The sequence below is a fragment of the Lepidochelys kempii genome, chromosome 7 (assembly GCF_965140285.1).
Source record: "Lepidochelys kempii isolate rLepKem1 chromosome 7, rLepKem1.hap1, whole genome shotgun sequence".
Classification (NCBI taxonomy): Eukaryota; Metazoa; Chordata; order Testudines; family Cheloniidae; genus Lepidochelys; species Lepidochelys kempii.
The window spans coordinates 1301403-1325256 of NC_136386.1; the positions used below are offsets into that span (position 1 = coordinate 1301403).

General features: G+C 65.6%; 1 protein-coding gene across 1 annotated transcript in view; it reads left to right on the forward strand.

Annotated features, from left to right (window-relative positions):
- LAMB2 (laminin subunit beta 2) overlaps positions 1-21000 on the forward strand; it is a 42877-nt gene extending 21877 nt beyond the window's left edge. The window contains 13 exon segments of the mRNA XM_073350846.2: positions 2238-2462; positions 3519-3736; positions 6424-6520; positions 6738-7110; positions 7301-7485; positions 7884-8125; positions 8316-8519; positions 9563-9707; positions 17057-17264; positions 17509-17650; positions 18406-18582; positions 20175-20334; positions 20433-21000. Coding sequence (XP_073206947.2) covers positions 2238-2462; positions 3519-3736; positions 6424-6520; positions 6738-7110; positions 7301-7485; positions 7884-8125; positions 8316-8519; positions 9563-9707; positions 17057-17264; positions 17509-17650; positions 18406-18582; positions 20175-20334; positions 20433-20569 — 2513 coding nt within the window. The 3' untranslated portion in view covers positions 20570-21000.
- Positions 21001-23854: the final 2854 nt, after the last annotated feature.

A 23854-nucleotide genomic window follows, 5' to 3' on the forward strand; every position in this document is an offset into this window, starting at 1 on the left:
ACAGCTGGGCAGGCTCACCTTCCCTGAGGGCCTCAGCAAAAATCACACCCCCAGTTCCCACCACCCCAGTACTGGTGCAGCACACAGGGAAACTGAGGCACACACAGTATTGGCACAGGACAGTGAGACTCACATGCAACATAACAAGGTGAATAAAACCCCACTTCGTCACACCCCCTTCTTCCCACATGGCTGTACCCCCTGTCCTCCCCCACTTCCTGGATGTACCCTCTTCCCTCCCCTGCATGGCTGTACCCCCTTCTCTGCCCTCCCCTCACATCCTAGCTGTGCCCCCTTCCCTGCTCTCCCGGCTCCGTACGGAACCCCCCTCAGTGTGACAGCCCTTCTCCGGGGCGCTCTCTCTCCCCGGGGGTTAAGCCTCTGGGCTCCAGCGTCTCCTGGAATCACACCTCTCAGAGCCATCAACAGCCTGGCTCTGCCCTGGGCCCCCTGCGGGAGTCCACTCGCTCTGGACCCCCAGCCCCTGTGAGGGAGCAATGCCCCCCATCTCTATCCTGCACGGACTCTCAGCCAGCATCACACAGGAGGTTTACTGAGTGTCTCAGCCCAGGCAGCTCTGAGGGCCTCGGGCCTGGCCAGCCAGGTCTGTCCCCCTCCCAGTCCCAGGGCTGCTCCTTGTCCCAATCCAGCCCCACCCCTGCTTCCAGCCGAGCCCCCATATCCCCTCCCCCACAGCCCCTCCTCCATCCTTTGTCTCTCCGGCCTTTGTCGCTGGGTCCCCATGTGAGGGAGTAGGGAGTGTTACCCGGGAATGCTGCCTGGAACTGTCACGGAGTCCCCGGGCGATGCTCTGGAACTGCTCCCCACGAAGCCAGGCAGGACTCTGGGGAAGTCTCCTCCCTGGGAGCAGCCTGTCTGCAGGACACACAGCTCACCCGGCTTCCCCCTTCCTGGGTCTGACCTCGGAGCATTCAGCCTCCTCTGCCCCTCCGTGCGCTTCCCACAGCCAGTCCGCCCAGGCGGGGTCCTGGGGAAGCCAGAGGGTCCTGCCCCCCAACTCCGCAGTCAGACATAAAACAGAAGGTTTATTAGACGACAGGAACATGGTCTAACACAGAGCTTGTAGGTGCAGAGAACAGGACCCCTCAGCTGGGTCCATGTCCCAGCCAGCCCCAAACTGAAACTCCCTCCAGCCCCTCCTCCTCTGGGCTTTGTCCCTTGAGGTCACCGGATTCCTTTGTTCTCCGACCCTTTAGCTCTCACCTTGCAGGGGGGAAGGGCCCAGGCAATCAGGTGCCTGGAAACAGGGTGTCGGCCATTCTCTGTGTCCAGACCCCTGCACACACCTGCCCTCTAGGGCTCTGCAATGATCATACACCCTTATCCCACCACCTAGACACTTGAGAAGTGCATAGGGGAAACTGAGGCACCCCCACACTATTCAGAGGAAACATTAAGAACAGCCCCACTTCGTCACAGATACCTGAGCAGGTAACCTGAGCCAGGAGGGGGTCAGGGCCAGGTGACACCTTCTGCCCGGGAAACTGGACAAAGGCTGGAGGAGGGGTGGGGGGTGGCTGGGTGAGGCTGCTGGAGGGGGTTTCAATTTGGAGTTGGCTGGGGAGATGGTGGGAGGCCCAGAACCCAGGTCTGAGCTTCCCCCTGCCCCCCCAATATGGACCTGACTGAGGGGTCCTGTTCTCTGTACCTACAAGCTCTGTTTGGGACTGTGTTCCTGTTGGCTAATAAACCTTCTATTCTACTGGCTGGCTGAGAGTCATGGTGAATCACAGGAAGTGGGGGGTGCAGGGCCCTGACTCCCCCACACTCAGTGACACCCCATCTCCAGGACATTATCTGGGGTCCCGGCTGCTAGGCAAGGTCACACCTGGTCCCCTAAAACAACAAACCCTCTCTTGCCACTTCGTTACGCACGCAGCAAACAGGGAAACTGAGGCACGCACCATATTCCTGCAAAACACTAAGAGAACCCCCCACTTTGTCCCAATCTGTATCCCCTTCCCTGCCCCCCCACATAGCAGTACCCCCCCCTTCCTTCCCTCCCAAGGGAGCCCCGAGACCCAGGCCTGAGAGGACACGTTCCCACAGGGATCCTGTTTCTACTTAACCAGGGTATTGCTGGCTTCTCCAGCCCAGCATCGACTGGCTGTGACTCTGGGGGGGCCGAATGGGGTGTTGGCGGGGGGTGCTGCCCTCCAGCCCGTGCCGCACCCCACACTGCAGCGTTCCCGGCCCTGATTCCCGCGTTCCCGCAGGTCTGCGCTGCGAGGAGTGTGCCCCTGGTTACTATGGAGACCCCTCGCAGGCCGGCGGGCGCTGCCAGCCCTGCCAGTGCAGCGGCAACGTGGACCGGCGGGACGAGGAGGTGTGTGAGCGACGCTCGGGGCACTGCCAACGCTGCCTGCACCACACGGAGGGGGCACGCTGCCAGCACTGCCAGGCCGGCTACTACGGGGACGCCACCCGCCGCGGCTGCCAGCGTGAGTAGGGGCCAGGCTTGGGCACTGCGGGGCTGCTGGCCTGGGCGGGAGGCGCCTGCCTGGCCCCCCCTGCTCTGTCCCGCCAGTCTCCTGGACCACGCTCGTCACCCTCGCCTCTGAGCGCCCCCGGGGACCGGGCGCACGCTTCCCCCCACCCGCCCGGGACCGGGCGCTCAGACCCCCCCCCTACCCGCCCGGGACCGGGCGCTCAGACCCCCCCCTTCCCGCCTGGGGACCGGGCGCTCAGACCCCCCCCCGTCCCGGGGACCGGGCGCACGGACCCCCCCCACACACTCCTGGGCACCGGGCGCACGGACCCCCCCTTCCCTCCCGGGACCAGGCGCTCAGACCCCCCCCCCCCATCCCGGGGACCGGGCGCTCAGACCCCCCCCTACCCGCCCGGGACCAGGCGCTCAGACCCCCCCCACACCCGCCCGGGACCGGGCGCTCAGACCCCACCCGTCCCGGGGACCGGGCGCACAGACCCCCCCTTCCCGCCCGGGACCAGGCGCTCAGACCCCCCCTTCCCTCCTGGGGCCTGGGTGCACAGACCCCCCCTTCCCTCCTGGGCACCAGGCGCTCAGACCCCCCCCCGCCCGGGGACCGGGCGCACAGACCCCCCCTTCCCTCCTGGGGCCCGGGCGCTCAGACCCCCCCCCCCACCCGCCCGGGACCAGGCGCTCAGACCCCTGCCCTACCCGCCCGGGACCGGGCGCACAGACCCCCCCCTTCCCTCCTGGGGACCGGGCGCACAGACCCCCCCCCTTCCCTCCCGGGGACCGGGTGCACAGACCCCCCCTTCCCTTCTGGGGATGGGGCGCACGGACCCCCCCTTCCCTCCTGGGCACCAGGCGCACAGACCCCTGCTCTGCCCACGCCCCCCGGGGACCGGGCGCACAGACCCCCCGCCTCCCCGCGAGGGCCGGGCGCACAGTCCTCCCAATGGGTACTGGGTACCAGTGCCGTGCGGCCAGGCCCCATCCCATGCCGTGCCCGTAGCCAGGTCTCAGCAGGGCCCCCCTTTCCTGCTGATGCCCCTGCTGTCTGGGTTCCCAGGCTGCTCCTGTAACACCCTGGGCACAGAGCCCAGTGAGTGCAGCGCGCAGGGTGAGTGCCGGTGTGATCGGCGCAGCGGGCAGTGCCATTGCTTGCCCAGCGTCCAGGGGCAGAGCTGTGACCGCTGTGCCCCCAACTTCTGGAACCTGGCCAGCGGGAAGGGCTGTGAGCCCTGTGCCTGCCACCCCCAGCACTCGCTGGGCCCTGCTTGCAACCAGGTGAGAGCCAGCATGGGGGTGGGGCGGGGGGCAGGACAGGGGAGTGTCATGGCCCCCAGGAGTGGGGCTACGGATCCAGGTTTTACTCCTGGGGGAATTCTGTGCCATTGCACATCCACATAATTCATGTCCCCCGCAGATTTCTTTGCTTCCCCACAGAAAAATGACTTTCTGATGGGGAAGCAAAGGGAAGCCGGGAATGCTCATGTGACCCTCCCCAGCAGTATGTTTTGGGTGCCCAGGGCAGCCAGCAGAGAAGTAAATCACTGTGGGGCAGGGGGCGGGACTGGGGAGGACCCTGCTGGTGGCTCCTACGCTGCACCAGGCTCAGCTGCTAATCCCGGCTGGGCTGGGGTGGACGGGACTTCCTCTTCCCTGCATGGCATCCGGGGCTGTGTCAGACTGTGATGAAGTGGGAATGTTCATAATGTTTTCTCTGAATACTGTGTGTGTGCCTCAGTTTCCCCATGGCATTTCTTAAGTCTCTAGGTGGGGGGATAAGGGGGTGTGATTGTGGCAGAGCCCTAGAGGGCCAGCGTGATGGTGTCTGCACAGAGAATGGCCGACACCCTGTCCCCTGGCGACTGATGGCCTGGGCCCCTCCCCTGCAAGGTGCAAGTTGAAGGGGTTGGAGAACAAAGAGATCAGGTGGCCTCCTGGCCCGGGAAAGAGACAGAGGCCAGAGGAGGGGTGGGAGAGTTTCAGTTTGGAGCTGGCTGGGGAAAGAAAGGGAGGCCCAGATCTGGGGTCTGGGCTCCCTTGCCCCAAGATGGACCTGACTGAGGGGTCCTGTTCTCTGCACCTACAAGCTCTGTTTTAGACCATGTTCCTGTCGTCTAATAAACCTTCTGTTTTACTGGCTGGCTGAGAGTCCCGTCTGACTGCAGAGCTGGGGGGCAGGACCCTCTGGCTTCCCCAGGACCCCGCCTGGGCGGACTGGCTGTGGGAAGCGCACAGTGGGGCAGGGGAGGCTGAATGCTCCGAGGTCAGACCCAGGAAGGTGGAAGCCGGGGGAGCTGTGTGTCCTGCAGACAGGCTGCTTCCAGAGAGGAGACTTCCCCAGAGTCCTGCCTGGCTTCGTAGGGAGCAGTTCCAGAGCATCGCCCAGGGACTCCGGGACACAGACCCACCCCCAGATTTCTCCTCCAGCTATAGGAAGCTCTGCCAACTCCCCCCCACACACAGACACACACACACCTGCTTCCTGCACCCATCGCTCCTCAGCTGCAGGGGGAGGGATCCCTGTACAGGGAGCTGTTCCCTCATCCACCCAACCCCCATGCCGAGCTCTATCCCCACCACAGCCAGACCCTACCCCACTGAGCCCCAGCCACCTTCACCTGGACCCCCCTGCAGAGACCCATTACTGTTGCACCCAGTACCCCCCAACAAGCCCCTATGCATCCAGATCCCTCTCCGTATCCAGACCCCCCCACTGAGCCTCCCTTACCCTGCTTGTCGCAACAGAACCCTCTCAACCCACACCTGGACCCCCCCACGCTAAGCTCCTGCCTTGCCGAGCTGCCTACTTAACCACCTGGTCACCTGGCTCAGAGGGGCCGGGCCCTGGGGTGTTTCCGGGGCAGATCCAGTCCTTGCGCTGTGTCAGGGTTGGGTGCCGCCTGGTCGCTGAGTCCGTGTCCCGGGGAGCCGCACACTGATCGCCCGCCTCTGTGCAGCAGGGGCCTGGGCTCCCCGGGCCGTGGGAGCCTCCACGTTTATTTCACAAACACGGTCTGCGGGATTTTAAAATACTGTGCGCAGAATGTTTAGTTATTTGGAGCAGAAAGCCCTCAGGACTAAGCAGCTTTGGGACCAGCTCTGGGGGCCCAATGCAGTGAACCAGACCCTCAGGGTCAGCCACGAGCCTCCCCACCCCCTTACACCGGGCCCCTGGGCTCCAGCCCTGCTCCGCCCCGTGAGCTCTGCCCAGCTAGTCCCCCTGAGGCAGAGCCAGGCAGAGCCCTGCCCACTGTGCAGGGCCCGATGCCCCGCGCCCAGCGGCTGCAGAGACGCTCACCCTGCGCTGTCCCCTGGCGCGGCACAGAGACGTGAAGGTTGCAGCATTGGCCACCCTGCTCAGCCAGCACCCTGCCAGCTGTAGGGAGCCCCTTGGTGCACGCTCTGGCTGTCCGCCCTCCTTCGGCAGAGCCCAGGGGAGAGCCCCAGGTCCCCCCCACCCAGTGCTTTGATCTCAGCTGGGGATTGTTCAGCCCCCCAGGGGCGGCAGGGAATCCAGGTCCCTCTGGGGCGTTGTGTGCTCGGTGCCAGTCGCCGGTGTCTTCTCAGACCCCCCACTGACATGGGGAGCAAGGCCCAGACGCCCACGTCGCTTTGCCTGCCCTGAGAGCAGCCAGTCCTTCCCCACCCACTGGGAGCCATGCAGCACTGCGGGGAAACCGAGGCATAGACAGGCCTCATAAAAACATGACAAAATATTGCCATGTTGTCCCGGGGTTTGGGGCAGGGTGGGCGGGGCCTGGAATGGGTTAGGGGCTGGTATGATGAAGAGACCTTGGCACCTGGAGGAGAAGGCGAGGGCCCCAGACGGCCCGTGGTGCGACCCTTAGCTGAGAAGGTCCATCCCCTCCCTGCCCCCTACAGGCCTGCCCCCAGGGTGGGGAGGGGCTCAGTGCCTGCCTGATGTGTACTCACACGCACTGACCATGGCCAGCGTCTGTCTTCAGTTCACAGGGCAGTGCCCCTGCCAGACGGGCTTCGGGGGCCGCACCTGCGCCGACTGCCAGGAGAACCACTGGGGTGAGCCCAGCCTGCAGTGCCGAGGTGAGTGTGGGCAGAGCGGGCTGGCTTGGGGGCCCTGCACCCCCTCAGCACTGTGGGCAGAGCGGGCTGGGGGCTCCCTGCTGGCAGAGTGCAGGAGGCACTGGAGGGAGCCGGGGGAGGGTGCCATGCAGGCCCCCATCTCTGCAGTGCCAGGCCCAGCTGGGGTGGGGCTGGGATGGCTCCAGGCACACGACTGACGTGTCTCTGCTCTCCATAGCCTGTGACTGCGACCTCCGCGGCGTCGAGAGCTCCCAGTGCCACCGTGCCACCGGGCACTGCTCCTGCCGCCAGGGGGTGTCGGGCGTCCGCTGCGACCAGTGCGCCCGCGGCTTCTCTGGCGCCTTCCCCGACTGCCAGCCCTGCCACCAGTGCTTCGGGGACTGGGACCGTGTGGTGCAGGACCTGGCTGCCCGCACCCGGGGCCTGGCACTGCGCGCCAAACACATCCAGCAGACGGGCATCGCAGGTGCCTTCGAGAGGAACTTCCGCCAGCTGGAGGAGAAGCTGGGTAGAGCCCAGGCCATTGTGGACGCCCGCAATGCCACCGCGGGGGCCGTGACCCAGCTGCTGCGCACCATGGAGGAGCTGCGGTGAGTGGGGGGTGCAGAGACGCCTCGCCCAGTGCCTGGGCACTGCCTGAGCGTGGGCCACGGGCTGAGCAGGCGAAGGGCCCTGGTGTGGGGCTGAGCCAGGCAGGGATCAGCGTCCCGCAGGTGGGGTGGGGAGGGCAGGAGTGAGGCTGGGGCCGTGCCCTGGGGCCTCACCCTGCCCTGCCCACAGGCAGCACGTGGGCGAAGCCACGGAGATGCTGACCCAGCTGGAGGGCGAGCTCACCGCGGCCCAGGACGAGAACTACAACGCCAACCGCGCCCTGGGCACGCTGGAGCGCAGCGCCCGCGGCCTGAACCTCACCCTGCTCGACCTGGCACGCCAACTCCACCTGCTCAAGAACTCCAACTTCCTGGGTGAGCCGGGCCCTGGCGGAGGGCTCTGGGCTGGCACCAAGGGGGCGGGAGGCTCACTGCAAGTGGCACCAAGGAGCTGCAGGGGGGCCGGGGGGGGCCGGGGGCCCCAGAGGTGAGGGCTTTGGCGGGGCTGGCACTGAGGAGGCAGGAGTCTCACTGGGGGATGGCACTGGGAGACTGGGGGGGAGCTTGCACAGAGGGCGGCCCTCGGGGCATGGGCTTTGGGGGGTCTGGCACCAGGGGGCCCCGGGGGCAGGGGCTCTGTGGGGGCTGGCACCAAGGGGCCTGGGGCAGGCGTTCTCAGGGGGGCTGGTGCCGAAGGGCCCCCGCGACAGAGGCTGCAGGGGGCTCCCTGCCCTGGGTAGGGGTCTCACAGGTGCCCGCCTGCTCCTCCCCAGGTGCCTACGACAGCATCCGCCAGTCCCATGCCCTGTCACGGGCAGCTGAGCGTGATGCCAACGCCTCCAGCCTGGCAGTGCCCAGCGCTGTGAGCGACTCAGCTGCCACCCGGCGCCGCTCGGAGCAGCTGATGGCACGGAGGAGAGACAACTTCAACCGCCAGAGCGCGGCCAACCGGCGGGCGCTGGGCGAGCTGGCCACCAGGGCCAAGACCCTGCAGCTGCGTGACATCAATGAGAAGGTGGGGGGAAAGTGCAGGGGATGGGGCCTGAGGGGGGCAGGTGGGGGAGGGACAAAGTGGGGTGGGGAGGCGGGGGATGGGCAAAGTGGGGCAGGCGGGGCAGGGGACAGCATGCCCGTGGCACAGCAGCTCCAGGCGGCTCCCCCCAGCTCCTGGGGTCGCCGGCCCACAGTGCTCTGTCTGCCCACAGGTGTGCGGTGCCCCCGGGGACGCCCCCTGTGCCAGCAGCCCCTGCGGGGGGTCCAGCTGCCGGGATGAGGATGGCAGGCGCCACTGCGGGGGCCTCAACTGCCAGGGGGCGGTGGCCATGGCCGGCAGCGCACAGGAGCGGGCCCGGCACACCCAGGCCGAGCTGCACAAGGCCATGGGGGAGGTGGACGAGCTTTTCCACAAGGTATGCGGTGTGGGCGGGGATGGGAGTGCGGGAAGGGTGTGAGCAGCAGGGGGAGCTGGCATGGAGAGGGACCCGAGGGACAGTGTGCAGGACTGCAGCTCTCCCACTCGTGGGCAGAGGCTGTGGGTGGCATGGGGGCATGCTCCCATGTCCATGGGCACTGCCCGGAGCGGCGCATGGTTCCCCTGTCTGTGGGCAGTGCCCGGGGTGGTGCATGGCTCCCCTGTCCGTGGGCAGTGCCCGGGGCAGCGCGTGGCTCCCCTGTCCGTGGGCAGTGCCCGGGGCAGCGCGTGGCTCCCCTGTCCGTGGGCAGTGCCTGCGGGCGGCGCGTAGCTCCCCTGTCCGTGGGCAGTGCCTGGGGCGGCGCGTGGCTCCCCTGTCCGTGGGCAGTGCCTGGGGGTGGCGCGTGGCTCCCCTGACATGGGCAGTGCCCGGGACGGCGCGTGGCTCCCCTGTCCGTGGGCAGTGCCCGGGGCGGCGCGTGGCTCCCTTGACATGGGCAGTGCCCGGGGCGGCGCGTGGCTCCCCTGTCCGTGGGCAGTGCCCGGGGTGGCGCGTGGCTCCCCTGTCCGTGGGCACTGCCTGCGGGTGGCGCGTGGCTCCCCTGTCCGTGGGCAGTGCCCGGGGCGGCGTGTGGCTCCCCTGTCCGTGGGCAGTGCCTGCGGGCGGCACGTGGCTCCCCTGTCCGTGGGCAGTGCCCGGGGCGGCGCGTGGCTCCCCTGTCCGTGGGCAGTGCCCGGGGCGGCGCGTGGCTCCCCTGTCCGTGGGCAGTGCCTGCGGGCGGCGCGTGGCTCCCCTGTCCGTGGGCAGTGCCTGCGGGCGGCGCGTGGCTCCCCTGTCCGTGGGCAGTGCCTGCGGGCGGCGCGTGGCTCCCCTGTCCGTGGGCAGTGCCTGCGGGTGGCGCGTGGCTCCCCTGTCCGTGGGCAGCGCCTGCGGGTGGCGCGTGGCTCCCCTGTCCGTGGGCAGTGCCCGGAGTGGCGCGTGGCTCCCCTGTCCGTGGGCAGTGCCCGGGGCAGCGCGTGGCTCTCACGTCTCTGCGGCAGGTGGCCGAGGCCAAGGGGAAGGCTGACGATGCCCGGCTGAGGGCACAGGTGGCGCTGGACAAGGCCAACGAGACCAGGACGCGCGTGGAGCGCTCCAACATGGCTCTGCGCGAGCTCATCCACCAGATCAAGGCCTTCCTGAGCCGTGAGTGCCCGGCCCCCCCCGCCAGGCTGCCCTCCCCGTGCGCCAGCGGCCTGGGGCTGTGGCGCTGGGTACCCCCGGGGCAGGATGGGTGTTGTCATGGGGCGGGGAAGGAATGGGGGGGTTGGGTTGGGTTGGGAGGGCAGGCACTGTGTGGGGAGCAGGCCGGGACCCCCAGGCGGGGTCTGGGCTGGGGGGTGGGCACTGTCTGCGGGAGGCAGTGTCCAGGCGGTGTCAGTGAGGGCACTGTTTGGGCATGGGGCAGGCACAGCAGGGGCAGTGGCATGGAGAGCATGGTCTAGGGGTGGTGTTGGGGTGGGGCAGGGCAGGCACTGTTGGGGGGCGAGGCAGGGTGAGCCCCATGGGGGCGGGACAGGCCCCGGGGGGGCAGGGCAGGCACCACGGGGGCAGAGCGGGACAGGGCAGGCACCATGGTAGTGGGGCAGGCACTGCGGGGGCGGGGCAGGACCAGGCAGGCAGCGTGGGGGCGGGGCAGGGTGGGGCGGGGCGGGGCAGGCACCGCGGGGACAGGGTGGGGCCAGGCAGGCACCATGGGGATGGGGCAGGGCAGGGCGGGGCAGGCACCGTGGGGGCGGAGCAGGATGGGGCAGGCACCGTGGGGGCGGGGCAGGACCAGGCAGGCAGCGTGGGGGCGGGGCAGGGTGGGGCAGGATGGGGCAGGCACCGTTGGGACGGGGCAGGGCGGGACAGGCACCGTGGGGGCAGGGCAGGGCAGGACCAGGCAGGCACCGTGGGGGCGGGGCAGGGCGGGGCAGGACCAGGCAGGCAGCGTGGGGGCGGGGTGTCACGGAGTGTGGGGGAGTCCAGGCCCTGCACCCCTCTTCCTGGGATCCACTGAGACTCTCAGCCAGCCAGTAAAACAGAAGGTTTATTGGACAACAGGAACACAGTCCACAACAGAGCTTGTGGGTACAACCAGGACCACTCAGTCACGTCCTTCTGGGGGAGCAGGGAGCTTAGACCCCAGCCCTGGGGTTCCCTGTGTTCCTCCACCCAGCCCCAAACTGAAACTAAACCCACCCAGCAGGTTCCCTGCTGCAGCCTCTGTTCACATCCCGGGCAGAGGTGTCACCTCCCCCTCCCCCTCCTGGCTCAGGTGACAGGCTCTCAGGTCTCCCATCCCCAGGGCACATTCCCAGGTCAACACTCCCCCCTCCCTGCTGAGTCACATCGTCACATCTCTCCCCCCTTTGAGACTGAACTGAGCGGGGTCACGCTGACCAGTGACCTGGGGAAGTTCGGGGCCCCCTCTCCGGGACAGCGCATCCGCTATCAGGTTGGCACTTTCCTTCACGTGGACCACGTCCATGTCGTAATCCTGCAGGAGCAGGCTCCATCTCAGGAGCTTGGCGTTGGCTCCTTTCATCTGGCGCAGCCAGGTCAGGGGAGAGTGGTCGGTGTAGACGGTGAAGTGCCGCCCGAAGAGATAGGGCTCTAGTTTCTTGAGGGCCCACACCATGGCCAGGCACTCCTTCTCGATGGCCGCATAGTGTTGCTCCCGGGGCAGCAACTTCTTGCTCAGGTACACGATGGGGTGTCTCTCCCCCTTTTCATCCTCCTGCATTAACACCGCCCCCAGTCCCGTGTCTGAGGCGTCGGTGAACACCACAAAGGGCTTGTCAAAGTCTGGGTTTGCCAGAACTGGGCCACTGACCAGAGCCTTCTTCAGCGCCCGGAAAGCCTCCTGGCACTGCTCGGTCCAGACCACCTTGTCTGGCTTCCCCTTCTTGCATAGCTCAGTGATGGGGGTGGCGATGGCGCTAAAGTGGGGCACAAATCTTCGGTAGTATCCTGCCATCCCAATAAAGGCTTGGACCTGCTTTTTGGTGTGGGGAGCGGGCCAGTCGCTGATCACCTCCACCTTGGCTGGTTCCGGCTTTAGGCGGCCGCTCCCCATCCGATGGCCCAGGTAAGATACTTCCGCCATCCCCACCTTGCACTTCTCCGCTTTTACAGTCAGCCCAGCCCCCTGGAGTCGGTCCAGCACTTGTCTAACCTGGGACACGTGGTCCTCCCAGGTCTGGCTAAAGACACAGATGTCATCAATATACGCCACGGCAAAACTCTCCATCCCCCTCAGGAGCTGGTCCACTAGGCGCTGGAAGGTGGCCGACACTCCCTTGAGGCCGAAAGGCAGGGTCAGGAACTCATAGAGCCCCAGAGGGGTGATAAAGGCCGATTTCAGTCGGGCATCTGCATCCAGCGGCACTTGCCAGTAGCCCTTTGTAAGGTCCATGGTGGTGAGGTACCGAGCTCCTCCCAGCTTGTCTAGGAGCTCATCAGGCCTGGGCATGGGGTAGGCATCAGATACAGTGATGGCATTGAGCTTCCGATAGTCCACACAGAACCGGCCCGACCCATCCTTTTTGGGGACCAGCACCACCGGCGAGGCCCAAGGGCTGGCAGATGGCTGGATCACCCCCAAAGCCAGCATGTCCCGGACCTCTCTTTCCAGGTCCTGAGCAGTTTTCCCTGTGACTCGGAAGGGGGAGCATCTTATCGGCGGGTGTGACCCTGTCTGCACCCGGTGGACAGTCAGATTAGTGCGTCCAGGCTGGTTGGAAAACAGCTGTCGGTACGGATGCAGCACCTCCCTGACCTCAGCTTGCTGGGCAGGGGTTAGCTGATCCGAGAGGGGAATTGTTTCCAGGGGGGAACCAGCTCTGGTCCCAGGGAATAGATCTACTAAAGGGTCATCTCCCTGCTCTTCCCACTGTCCACACACGGCCAACACCACATTCCCCCTGGCATAATATGGCTTCATCATATTCACATGGTACACCCGGCGGTGGTGCGCCCGGTTCGACAGCTCCACCACATAGTTTACCTCATTGAGCTGCTTGACGACCTTGAAAGGGCCCTCCCAGGCGGCCTGTAGTTTGTTCTTTCTCATGGGGATGAGAACCATCACCGGATCCCCGGTGGCGTAGGCACGGGCCCGTGCCGTGCGGTCATACCAGACCTTCTGCTTCCTCTGGGCTCTGGCCAGATTCTCCCTGGCCAGGCCCATGAGTTCAGCCAGTCTCTCTCGGAAGATCAGGACATACTCCACCACTGACTCTCCATCGGGAGTGGCCTTCCCCTCCCACTCGTCTCTCATCAGGTCCAGGGGGCCCCTCACCCTCCTGCCATATAACAGTTCGAAAGGCGAAAATCCGGTAGACTCCTGGGGCACCTCCCTGTACGCGAACAGCAGGTGAGGTAAGTACTTGTCCCAGTCCTGCGGGTGCTGGTTCATAAAGGTTTTCAGCATCATCTTTAGCATCCCGTTGAACCTCTCCACCCGCCCATTGGACTGGGGGTGATACGCTGAGGCCCAGTCGTGCCGGACCCCACATTTCTCCCACAAGCACCGGAGCAGGGCCGACATGAAGGTGGAGCCTTGGTCTGTCAAGACTTCCTTGGGGAACCCCACTCGGCTGAAAATGGTCAGGAGCGCATCGGCCACGGTGTCGGCTTCAATGGAAGCTAAGGGCACTGCCTCGGGGTAGCGGGTGGCAAAATCTACCACCACCAGAATGTATTTCTTCCCCGACCGGGTCGTCCTGCTGAGAGGCCCCACGATGTCCATGGCCACCTTCTGGAAAGGCTCCTCTATGATGGGCAAAGGTCTCAAAGCCGCTTTCCCCTTGTCCCGGGCCTTCCCCACCCTCTGACAGGGGTCACAGGATCGGCAGTACTGCCGGACCGTGGTAAAGACCCCGGGCCAGTAAAAGTTCTGTAGCAACCTCTGCCGGGTGCGCCGGATTCCTTGGTGCCCTGTGAGGGGGATGTCATGGGCCAGGTACAGGAGCCTGCGGCGATACTTCTGGGGGACCACCAGCTGCCTCCTGATCCCACAGGACTCTACTTCCCTTGTGGGAGCCCATTCTCGGTACAGGAACCCCTTCTCCCACAGGAACCTCTCCTGGCAGCCTCTCCTCATGGTCCGTCCCACACTGAGGTCGGCCAGGTCCCTGAGCTTCCGCAAGGAGGGATCTTTCCTCAACTCGGCCTGGAACTCAGCGGCTGGGGAAGGGATGGGGCCCGGTTCCCTCTCACTGGCCGGGTCTGAGGCCTCAGCCTCTCTGAGCCATGCCCCTCGGCCCTCCCTTCCCACCAAGGTAGGGTCCTGCGCCTCCGGTGTGATACCCTTCCCGAGGTCAGGGCGCAGTGCCCCTCGCCGGCTCTGGCTACGCGTCACAACCAGGGCGGCCTGGGGCTTGCTTGGCCAGTCCTCTAGGTCTCCCCCCATCAAAACTTCAGTGGGCAAATGGTGGTGTACCCCCACATCCTTGGGGCCCTCCTTGGCCCCCCATTTCAGGTGTACCCTTGCCACGGGCACCTTAAATGGGGTTCCGCCCACCCCTGTCAGGGTCAGATAGGTGTTGGGCACCACCCGATCTGGGGCCACCACCTCGGGCCGGGCCAGCGTCACCTCCGCGCCCGTATCCCAGTATCCATTGACCTTCCTCCCATCCACCTCCAGGGGAACAAGGCACTCTCTCCGGAGGGACAGCCCCGCGCCCACTCTGTAAACCGAGCACCCTGAGTCCAGAGCATCCAGCCCTCTGGTGGAGCTGGCCTGGGGTACTCTTCCCTCCGGGGCAGGTGGTAAACTGGTAGGCCCCCTTTCCTGGGTCGTCTGCCCCTCGTCCAGCTGGGTCCCTACCCAGTTAACCCTGGGTAGGTTGGGTCTGCTCAGTTTGTCCCTGAGCCCGGGGCACTGGGACCGCACGTGGCCTCTCTGGCCACAGTGATAGCAGCTCAGGTCACGTTGGTCCCCTCGAGCGGGTCGGAGGGGCCTGCATCGGGGGGGGCCTGTTCTTTTGGGACTCCTCCCGGCTACCCCCTGACCGACTGTTCACAAACTCGTCGGCCAGCTGCCCTGCGTGCTGGGGGTTCTCGAGCTTTTTGTCCACCAACCACAGCCTCAGGTCAGAAGGGCACTGTTCATACAGTTGCTCCAGTACGATTAGGTCAAGCAGGTCCTCTTTAGCTCGGGCCCCAGCTGTCCACTTGTGGGCATATCCCTGCATCCGGTTGGCCAGTTGTAGGTAGGTGACCTCAGGCGTTTTACGCTGACTCCGGAACCTTCTCCGGTACATCTCGGGGGTCAGCCCAAACTCACGGAGCAGGGCCTGTTTGAACAGTTCATAGTCCCCTGCCTCCGGCCCTTTCATCCGGCTGTACACCTCCACGGCCTTGGGGTCCAGTAAGGGGGTGAGAAACTGGAGCCTGTCCGCAGGGTCAACCCTGTGCAGCTCACAGGCATTCTCAAAGGCCGTCAGGAAGCTATCTATGTCCTCCCCCTCCTTCCGCTGGGCCAGGAAGCACTTATCAAAGCTCCTTGCAGTCTTGGGTCCCCCCGCACTCACCGCAGCCGGGGCCCCACTGCTCCTCAGCCTGGCCAGCTCCAGTTCATGCTGTCTTTGTTTCTCCTTCTCCTGACGCTCCCTCTCCTTCTCCTCCTGCTCATGTTGACGTTGTTTCTCCTTCTCCTCCTGCTCATGTTGACGTTGTTTCTCCTCATGTTGACGTTGTTTTTCATGATCCTCCAGCTCCCTCATTTTCATCTCCCTCTCCCATTTCAGCCGCCTCCGCTCCAGGGATGGGGAGCTCCGCCGGGAGGATCCCCTGCTGGGTGCCGGGGTCAGGGTGCCCTCGGTATTCGCTGGGCTTCCCCCAACCCCTCCCCCAGACATAGGTAGGAAGGGTCTCGGGATGTCCTCAGCAGCAGTCTGACCCCTCCCAGCCCGGTCAGGCCCCAGGGCCCACGCTGCGTCTGCCGGGCGGCTTCCCTCAGGGACAGGGATCGGGTCATCCAAGCGATCCCTCTCCTCCAGCTGGGCAATCAGCTGTTCCTTGGTGGACCTCCCGATGCGCAGCCCCCTCTGCCTGCACAGCTCCACCAGGTCGCTCTTAAGGCGTTTAGTGTACATCTCCCTGCTGGCCACTCGCAGGCCGGGCAGCTTCCCACGTGTGCCGGTCCTTCTTGAGGTCACCGACTCTTTGCCAGGGTCGAGCTGCAGACTCCTCCGCCCCTGGGACCGCTCGCTGCAATCCCCCGGGGGACCCTGTTACTGCAAAAGTCTTTCTCTCTGGTCACACATTCCCAGGGGTTAACCGCCCCCCGAAACCGTCTCTCTCTGGATCTTCAGCATGCCTGGTCCCCATCAATTCCCCTTCCTTTTACTGCTCCCCAGTCACTTACTGCAGGAAGCGCCGTTCACGGGGTGCAGTAGATCCCACCGCTGCCACCAGTTGTCACGGAGTGTGGGGGAGTCCAGGCCCTGCACCCCTCTTCCTGGGATCCACTGAGACTCTCAGCCAGCCAGTAAAACAGAAGGTTTATTGGACAACAGGAACACAGTCCAAAACAGAGCTTGTGGGTACAACCAGGACCCCTCAATCACGTCCTTCTGGGGGAGCAGGGAGCTTAGACCCCAGCCCTGGGGTTCCCTGTGTTCCTCCACCCAGCCCCAAACTGAACTAAACCCACCCAGCAGGTTCCCTGCTGCAGCCTCTGTTCACATCCCGGGCAGAGGTGTCACCTCCCCCTCCCCCTCCTGGCTCAGGTGACAGGCTCTCAGGTCTCCCCTCCCCAGGGCACATTCCCAGGTCAACACTTCCCCCTCCCTGCTGAGTCACATCGTCACACGGGGCAGGATGGGGCAGGCACCATTGGGACGGGGCAGGACCAGGCAGGCACCGTGGGGGCGGGGCAGGACCGGGCAGGCAGCGTGGGGGCGGGGCAGGGCAGGCACCGTGTGGGCGGGGCAGGGCGGGGCAGGCAGCGTGGGGGCGGGGCAGGGCAGGACCAGGCAGGCAGCGTGGGGGTGAGGCAGGGCAGGGCGGGGCAGGCAGCGTGCGTGCGGGGCAGGGCGGGGCAGGGCGGGGCAGGCAGCGTGGGGGCGGGGCGGGGCAGGGCAGGGCGGGGCAGGCACCGCGGGGGCAGGCAGCGTGGGGGCAGGGCGGGGCAGGGCAGGACCAGGCAGGCAGCGTGGGGGTGAGGCAGGGCAGGGCGGGGCAGGCAGCGTGCGGGCGGGGCAGGCAGCGTGGGGGCGGGGCAGGGCAGGGCAGGGCGGGGCAGGCAGCGTGGGGGCAGGGTGGGGCAGGGCAGGGCGGGGCAGGCAGCGCGGGGGCGGGGCAGGGCAGGACCAGACAGGCAGCGTGGGGGTGGGGCAGGGCGGGGCAGGCAGCGTGGGGGCAGGGCGGGGCAGGCAGCGTGGGGGCGGGGCAGGGCAGGGCGGGGCAGGCACCGCGGGGGCGGGGCAGGGCAGGTCAGGGCGGGGCAGGCAGCGCGGGGGCGGGGCAGGGGTTGCAGTGCTGACCCCCTCCCCGCCCTGCAGAGGAGGGGGCCGACCCCGACAGCATTGAGGTGGTGGCTGGGCAGGTGCTGGCTCTCTCCATCCCAGCCTCGCCCGACCAGATCCGCCACCTGGCCGAGGAGATCAAGGAGCGGGTCAGCAGCCTGGCCAACGTGGATGCCATCCTGGAGCAGACGGCGGGTGATGTGCGCCGAGCGGAGCAGCTGCTGCAGGACGCCCGCAGGGCCAGGTGAGACCATGGGGCGGGGGCCAGTCACACTGGGCCTGGGGCTACCCACAGTGACACCTGCTTCCCGCCCTGCCCCCGTGCCTGCGGCGACACTCTGGCGACCCTGCTGTAACGGGCAGGGCAGGCGGGCTGGGCATGGGGGCACTCCCCGTTCGGCAGCCACCGGCCAGGCCCTGGGCAGGGCGGCTGGGCGAGGGGCGGGGCGAGCCCAGGGCCCCATGTGTTGCCTTGTGCCCGGGTGCAGGTCGCGGGCGGAGAGCGTGAAGAACGCGGCTGAAGTGGGGAGGCGGGCGCTGGAGGATGCCAGGCGAACCCAGAGCGCCGCTGAGAGCACCATCCGCAGTGCCAGCAATGACATCCGCCACACGGAGGGCACCCTGAGCACGGTGAGCGCAGCCCCAGCCCCCCCGGGGGAGCCTCAGCTGGGGACCCCACAGCCCCACGGCAAGGGGCCGGGCAGCTCTGTCCTCCCCACAGGGGCTGGGAGGGAGCTGAGCCTGTGCACTTCCCCAGCCTTCCCTTCCGTGGGCTGGGTCCCCGGGGTCACGTGTGGCCTCCCCACCTCTGAGCCCGAGCCTCCGGGCTGCAGCCTCTGCCTCCCCCCGGGAGCTCTGCCCAGCCAGGCCACTGAGCGAGCCCCTGCTCGGAGCATCCCTCTGTGCCGCGCCAGCCGGTGCCGGGTTCCAGTCCTGGCTCAGCGGAGAGGCAGCCGGAGTCCAGCCTGGCCAGCCCATCTCGGCCTCCTTCCTCATATTTCCCGTGTCCGCCAGCCCCCGGCGAGTCCTGCCCCTACCCCTCTCCCTGCAGACCCCGCTGGGCTCCCAGCTGCCAGCCTAGTTCCCCCTTGTTAGGGGTCAGCTGGCCGGCCGTGGGGCTCCTGTGCCTTTCTTGTTGCTGTGGGTCGGTTCCAGCCAGTTACCTACCCAACAGCTCCTGCCCCCTGCAGTGCCCAGGGGCATTTGAACCCTTCTGCACCATGGGGCAGCGATGCCCAACACTGCCTGGTATGCCGTCCCCATCATTATCACAGACAAGCCCCCCTCGGTCTGGGAGATGCCAGGGCTGGGCACAGGAGCAGCGGTGGGGGGGCCATGCCAGGGATGGGGGGCTCCTGGGTTGACGGAGCTCCCCTCCCGGGCAGATCCAGCTGCAGGCGGCGAGCACAGAACGCCAGCTGCAGGGTGCCATGGAGCAGGTGGGGTGGCTGGACAGCCAGCTGGGCACGCTGAAGATGAAACGGGCCAATAACAGCCTAGCGGCCACGCGGGCCAAGAACACAGCCAGCGCCGCGCACGCCCGGGCCGGGGAGGTCAAGCAGGTGAGTGGGGGCAAAGGAGAGGACACCCAGCTGGGGGCCTGGGAGGGGGCTTGGCTCTCTGGTTCAGGCCCTGCAGGCTGGAGGTGGTGGAGAGTCCGGGTAAGGCCTGCGGGGGGAGCCGTGTTGGCTCTGCCTGGGGGGGCGCAGTCTGGGTTGGCCCTGTGGGGGGGGGCAACTGAGCTGGCTCTGTCGGGGGGCGGTGACGGTGCTGCCTGTGGGAGCCAGCTGAGGTCACTCAGTCGGGGTGAACTGCAGACAGAGCGGGGCAGACAAACCCCAAACGCGGGTGGATATGCCACTCCTCAGAGTTACCAAACCAGCCTCCGTATCACCTCCCTGGGTACTCAGACGTCCACACAACGCAGTGCCCCTAAAGTGCCCGCCCCAGGCCTCCCTCCGGACACACGTCAGATACGATGATGATTACTGAAGATCTTCTCTCATCATATAAGAGAGCAGGTTCCCCCAATCCCAAAGGATCAGGCCCCAGACCCAGGTCCGATGATAACTTAGATCTTACCCCAAATACGCGCTGATAGCCAATTCTCGTTAATTAAACTACAGTTTATTCAAAAAGAAAAGGGAGAGAGAGTTGGTAGAAAGATCAGTCTACAGACCGACCTGAGTTCAGTTCTTGAGGTCACGATACCGAGCAGAGATGGTGAATCTGTAGTGGCCAAACGTCCTTTTAGAAACAGCCCAGAGGTTACAGTCCAATGTCCATGTTCAGGGTGACTCCAGTCAGTGACTGGGGATCTCAATCCTTATGGCTCAGGGTTTCCCCTTCTTGAAACCCAAAGCCGATCTGAGATGAAGGAGGATCGTGTCCCAGGGCTTTTATACATTTCCAGCAGCCTCTTGGCCTGAGAAGACAATAGGCTCAACCTTCCTTCTCCCAAACATCCTGGCAATTAGCTCAGGGTAATTTATCATTAAACGGTTCAGATACAGGTTACCCCAACCTTCCCGGAGACAGAGAGACAACAACACTGTTGCCCTCCAGTGTCTTCCTAGATCTTCACACTCCTGTTTTGATCTTTGAATCAAAGCCGTGGCAATAGACAAGACTCGTTTGCTGACATCACAAGCCCTGAGCCAGCATCTCCCCTTCTCTCTCTAGCAGTGCGGGCTGCAGTTCACAGCTCTCCTCCTTTCCATCTCTTCCTAAGCAGTCTCTAAAGTTGGGCCCTGGGTCAGGTCAGTCTGGGAGGTCATTAACTCTTTCTGGCCCTGTGTCACCTGTCAATGAGATATGATATCACACTCCTAACCTCACAGGGGGTCCTTGTAGGGCCTGCAAGGCGAGCCATGCTGGCTCTGTCCGGGGGTCTGCGCTGGCCCTGGGGGGGGGGAGCAGCCCTGGCTCTGTCCGGGGGTCTGTGCTGGCCCTGTGGGGGGGTCCTGCGCTGGCCTGGGGGGGAGCTGGCCTGGCTCTGTCCGGGGGTCCGTGCTGGCCCTGAGGGGGAGCTGGGGCTGGCTCTGTCTGGGGTCTGCGCTGGCTCTGTCCGGGGGCCTGCACTGGCCCTGGGGGGGGAGCCATGCTGGCCCTTGGGTGCCCTCTGACTGGCTGTCTCTGTCTGGGTGTGGCGCAGCTGGCAGAGGGGCAGCTGGAGGCCGGGTACCAGGCGGTGCAGGAGCTGGTGCAGAGCCAGGCACGGGGTGCGCTGCAGGCCAGGCACCGGGCGGAGCGGCTGCGTGATGAGGCCACGGCCCTCCTACGGGATGCTCAGGGCAAGCTGCAGCGCCTGACAGGTGAGGAGTGGGGCGGGGGCGCTGCGGGAACAGCCCTGGGCACTGCCCTCACCGGGCTCCCAGCAGGGGAGGGCTCACCCTGCATTGTGTCTCCCCAGCGCTGGAGGGGTCGTACCAGGAGAACGAGCGGGTGCTGGAGGAGAAGGCGGCCCAGCTTGACGGGCTGGAGGCCAAGGTGAAGGGCATCGTGGGTGCCATCAACCAGCAGATCCAGATCTACAACACCTGCCAGTGACCCCGAGCGCCCACCAGCCTGTCGCCTCCCTCCCCCAACCCGACAGCCCGTCCCCCTGCCCAGCTCCCCTCCATGTCTGCCAGGGCCTGGGCTCCCCTGCATGGCTCCATTCCTAGCACCAGCCCCTCCAGGAGAGCCCTGCCCCCTTGGTATCATCACCGCTGGGGCAGTGCTGAGAACTCCCTCCTGGCACAGCCTCGGCGCGTCCTGGGCCCCTGTCCTGGCAGCCATGGTGCCCTTTCCCACAGCCCAAGGCTCCGCTGCTGCCTCCGGCCAGGGGCACCAGGACCCTGGCCCAGCGCTAGGCTGGGGGGGCTGAGGGGGACTCACGCCCTCCACAGTGGGCAGGGCACAGGGTCTTGCACCCTCTGGCGCTTTGCCCTGGCACGTGGCAGGGGCAGCTTGTGTGTGAATAAAGCCCTTGCCTGGCACTCGCTGTCTCTCTGTGTGGATCATGTGCTGGTGACTGCCATGCTGCCAGGTGCCAGGCATCTGCTGCCCTGGCATGCCCGCAGGGCCAGCCCTGGGCCTGGCACACACTGCCCCCCCGCTCTCATGCAGACCAAGGCAGCCAGCAGATTGCATCCTCCCCTGCTGCCCCAGGCAGCTCGGAGCTGGAGCTGGGCCCGGCCTGGGCACACGGGAGGGGAAGGAACCTGATGGGTTGGAAGCAGAGCTCCAGCTGTGCACCCACCCCAGTCATGGCTGGTGCCTGGGGCCACAGCACACTGCACAGAGCCAGCATGGGCAGACGACTGCCCCAGCCAGCCAGTGGGAGCTGCCAGGCCGTGAGGGGAAGGGACAGTCCTTACACCCCAGCTCCTCTGTGCCCTCTAGATCCTGTCGTAGCACATCCCCTCTGTCCAGCCCCATAGAGGCCCTGTGCCCACAAACAGCCCTACAGTACAGCCATGCAGCTCATCTAGCCTGACCCCTGCATGGCACAGGCCACCGAGCTTCACCCACCCCCTCCAGGGATCGACCCCCCGCCTCTGGCTGAGTCACTGACATCCTCAAATCCAGACTTAAAACCTTCCAGTGAGAATCCACCATTGACACGAACTCAAAACAGCCAGTGCCCTGTGCCCCATGCTGCCAGGGAAGGCGAAACTCCCCCAGGGTCTCTGCCAAGCTCACCCAGGGGAAAGTTCCTTCCTGACCCCAGACCTGGCGATTGGTTAGACCCTGAGCACATGGGCAAGACCCAGCAGCCAGCCACCTGGGAGAGAACTGTCTGCAGTAACCCAGAGCCCTCCCCAGCTCGTGTCCCATCTCCGGGCGTTGGGATATTTCCTGCTAGCAGTCGCAGAGCGGCTCCCTGCCATCATAGGCAGCCCCATCACACCATGCCCCTCCAGACACTTCTCAAGCTCAGGCTCGAAGCCAGTTAGGTTTTCTGCCCCCCACTGCACCCCTCCAGGGCTGCTCCAGAACGTCACTCCTCTGATAGCTAGAAACCCTCTCCTAATTTCCAGTAGAGACTTTCACTCAACTGCAATAACTCCTCTCCCTGCCTGGTGTTATCCCTCGCATGGATTGCTGGACAGCGAGCAGCTCTCCCCTCACCTGCGTTTGGTCAGGCTAAACAAGCCGAGCTCTTTGAGTCTCCACTCCTGAGGCAGGTTCTCCACCCTGGTGTCATTCTGGCAGCCCTGCTCTGCACTAGTGGGTTCGTGCAGAGCCTGGGGAAGTCGGCTAAGGGATGCACTCACCCTCTTGCCCACTGCTTTGCCACGCACACCTCCCCCGCTGCGAGCTTGGCGGGTGGCTGAGACCCCTTCCCCATCCCACAGGTATTGCAGCTTCTTGGATGGACGCTTGCTGAACGTGTGACTCCAGTTCCATTAATGGAGCCCTTTCCTTTCCCCGTGCTTTAGGCTCTTGGGATTACCAGGCCCCCCGCAATGGGATGATGTGCCTGGATCACCCCAGCACAACACACCAGCACTTTATGGCAACTTGACATTTCCAAGTCGTTTCCCTGGCTGGCAGGAATTGCCCCCTGCTTCCTCAGCTGGCAGGGACCTGCCCCGGGAGCAAGTATAACATTTGCCAAACCCACGGTCAGCGGTTAACCCTCTGCTCTTCTTTGCCACGAGTAATTGGGGTCAGGCCGTGGTTAACCACTCTGGTCCCATCGGAGTCGCATTAGCACATTCGGGGTGGCACATCGGTGACACCGTGGCCCTTGACTGGGTTCCTTTGTCTCCCCTGACTTTGGGGCATGGCACCTTGGCAGCATCCAGCCTGCAGTAACAACGCTGTGGGAGCGGGTCTGAGCTGTGAACAGCGCCCGGCAGGGCCAGGGGGCCGAGCGTGCCGCACGCCCGGCAGGGCCCCAGCCTATGGCCCTGGGTACTACAGGAAATGAGCTGGGCCTGCCCTTCAGGAGGCGGTGGGTGACCTGGGCTCTTTGCTGCCTGCCCCCGTGTTGGGGGTTCAGTGCTCTGGCTGACAATGGCAGCCCCCTGCTCCCAGCTGGGACCACTCTGGGGCCTGAGCTGTAAGTGCCCAGAGACCCTTCATCTGCAGCCTCCGCCTCCCCGGCTGCTCCCAGACCGTCCTGCTGCGCTCGAGTGGCTGGCGCTGGGCCGGGGGCACAGGGCAAGGAGCAGCATACCCAGCCAGGAACACAAGCTGGAGTTCCTGTGCCGCCCATTGCCCTCGAGCCGCAGGGCACGACCCCAGCTGGGCTCAGGAAGGAGTCTTGCCCCTTTGGCAGGGTGGGACTTTTGTAGGGTGACCAGATGTCTGGATTTTATAGGGACAGTCCCGATTTTGGGTCTTTTCCTCATATAGGCTCCTATTGCCCCCCTGTCCCAATTTTTCACACTTGCTGTCTGGTCACGCTAGCCTTTTGCGCCTCTTGCTGCAGCTTCAGGCCCATCGGGTGGTTCTGAGGGAGCCATTCCCTGGGGCCGTGTGTCGTGGAGTCATGGGCTGTGTGCAGTGCCCTGGCCTTCAACCCGCTGCCCTGCAGCCTGCTGGACCCTCCAGCCCCACCCTTCCACGAGGCCAGGCCCCATAGCCCCGAGCCCGCAGGTGCCAGCCCCCCCTGCTTCTCCCAGGCCTCCCGCCAGCGTCTCCCGGCCAGCGGCCTGCCGCGAGGGGCTCTCCCCTCGCCTGGAGCAGGGCAGCGGGCCGCAGCCAGGAGCGCTCAGGGGGTCACCTGCGACCCCCAGCCAAGGCCCAAGCTGCCCCGCCCAGCCCTGCTGTGCCCTGCCTTCCCTCGGTCTCTGGGGGTCCCGCTCCACCCCGGCTGGTCCTGTCCCCCTGCGCCCTGCA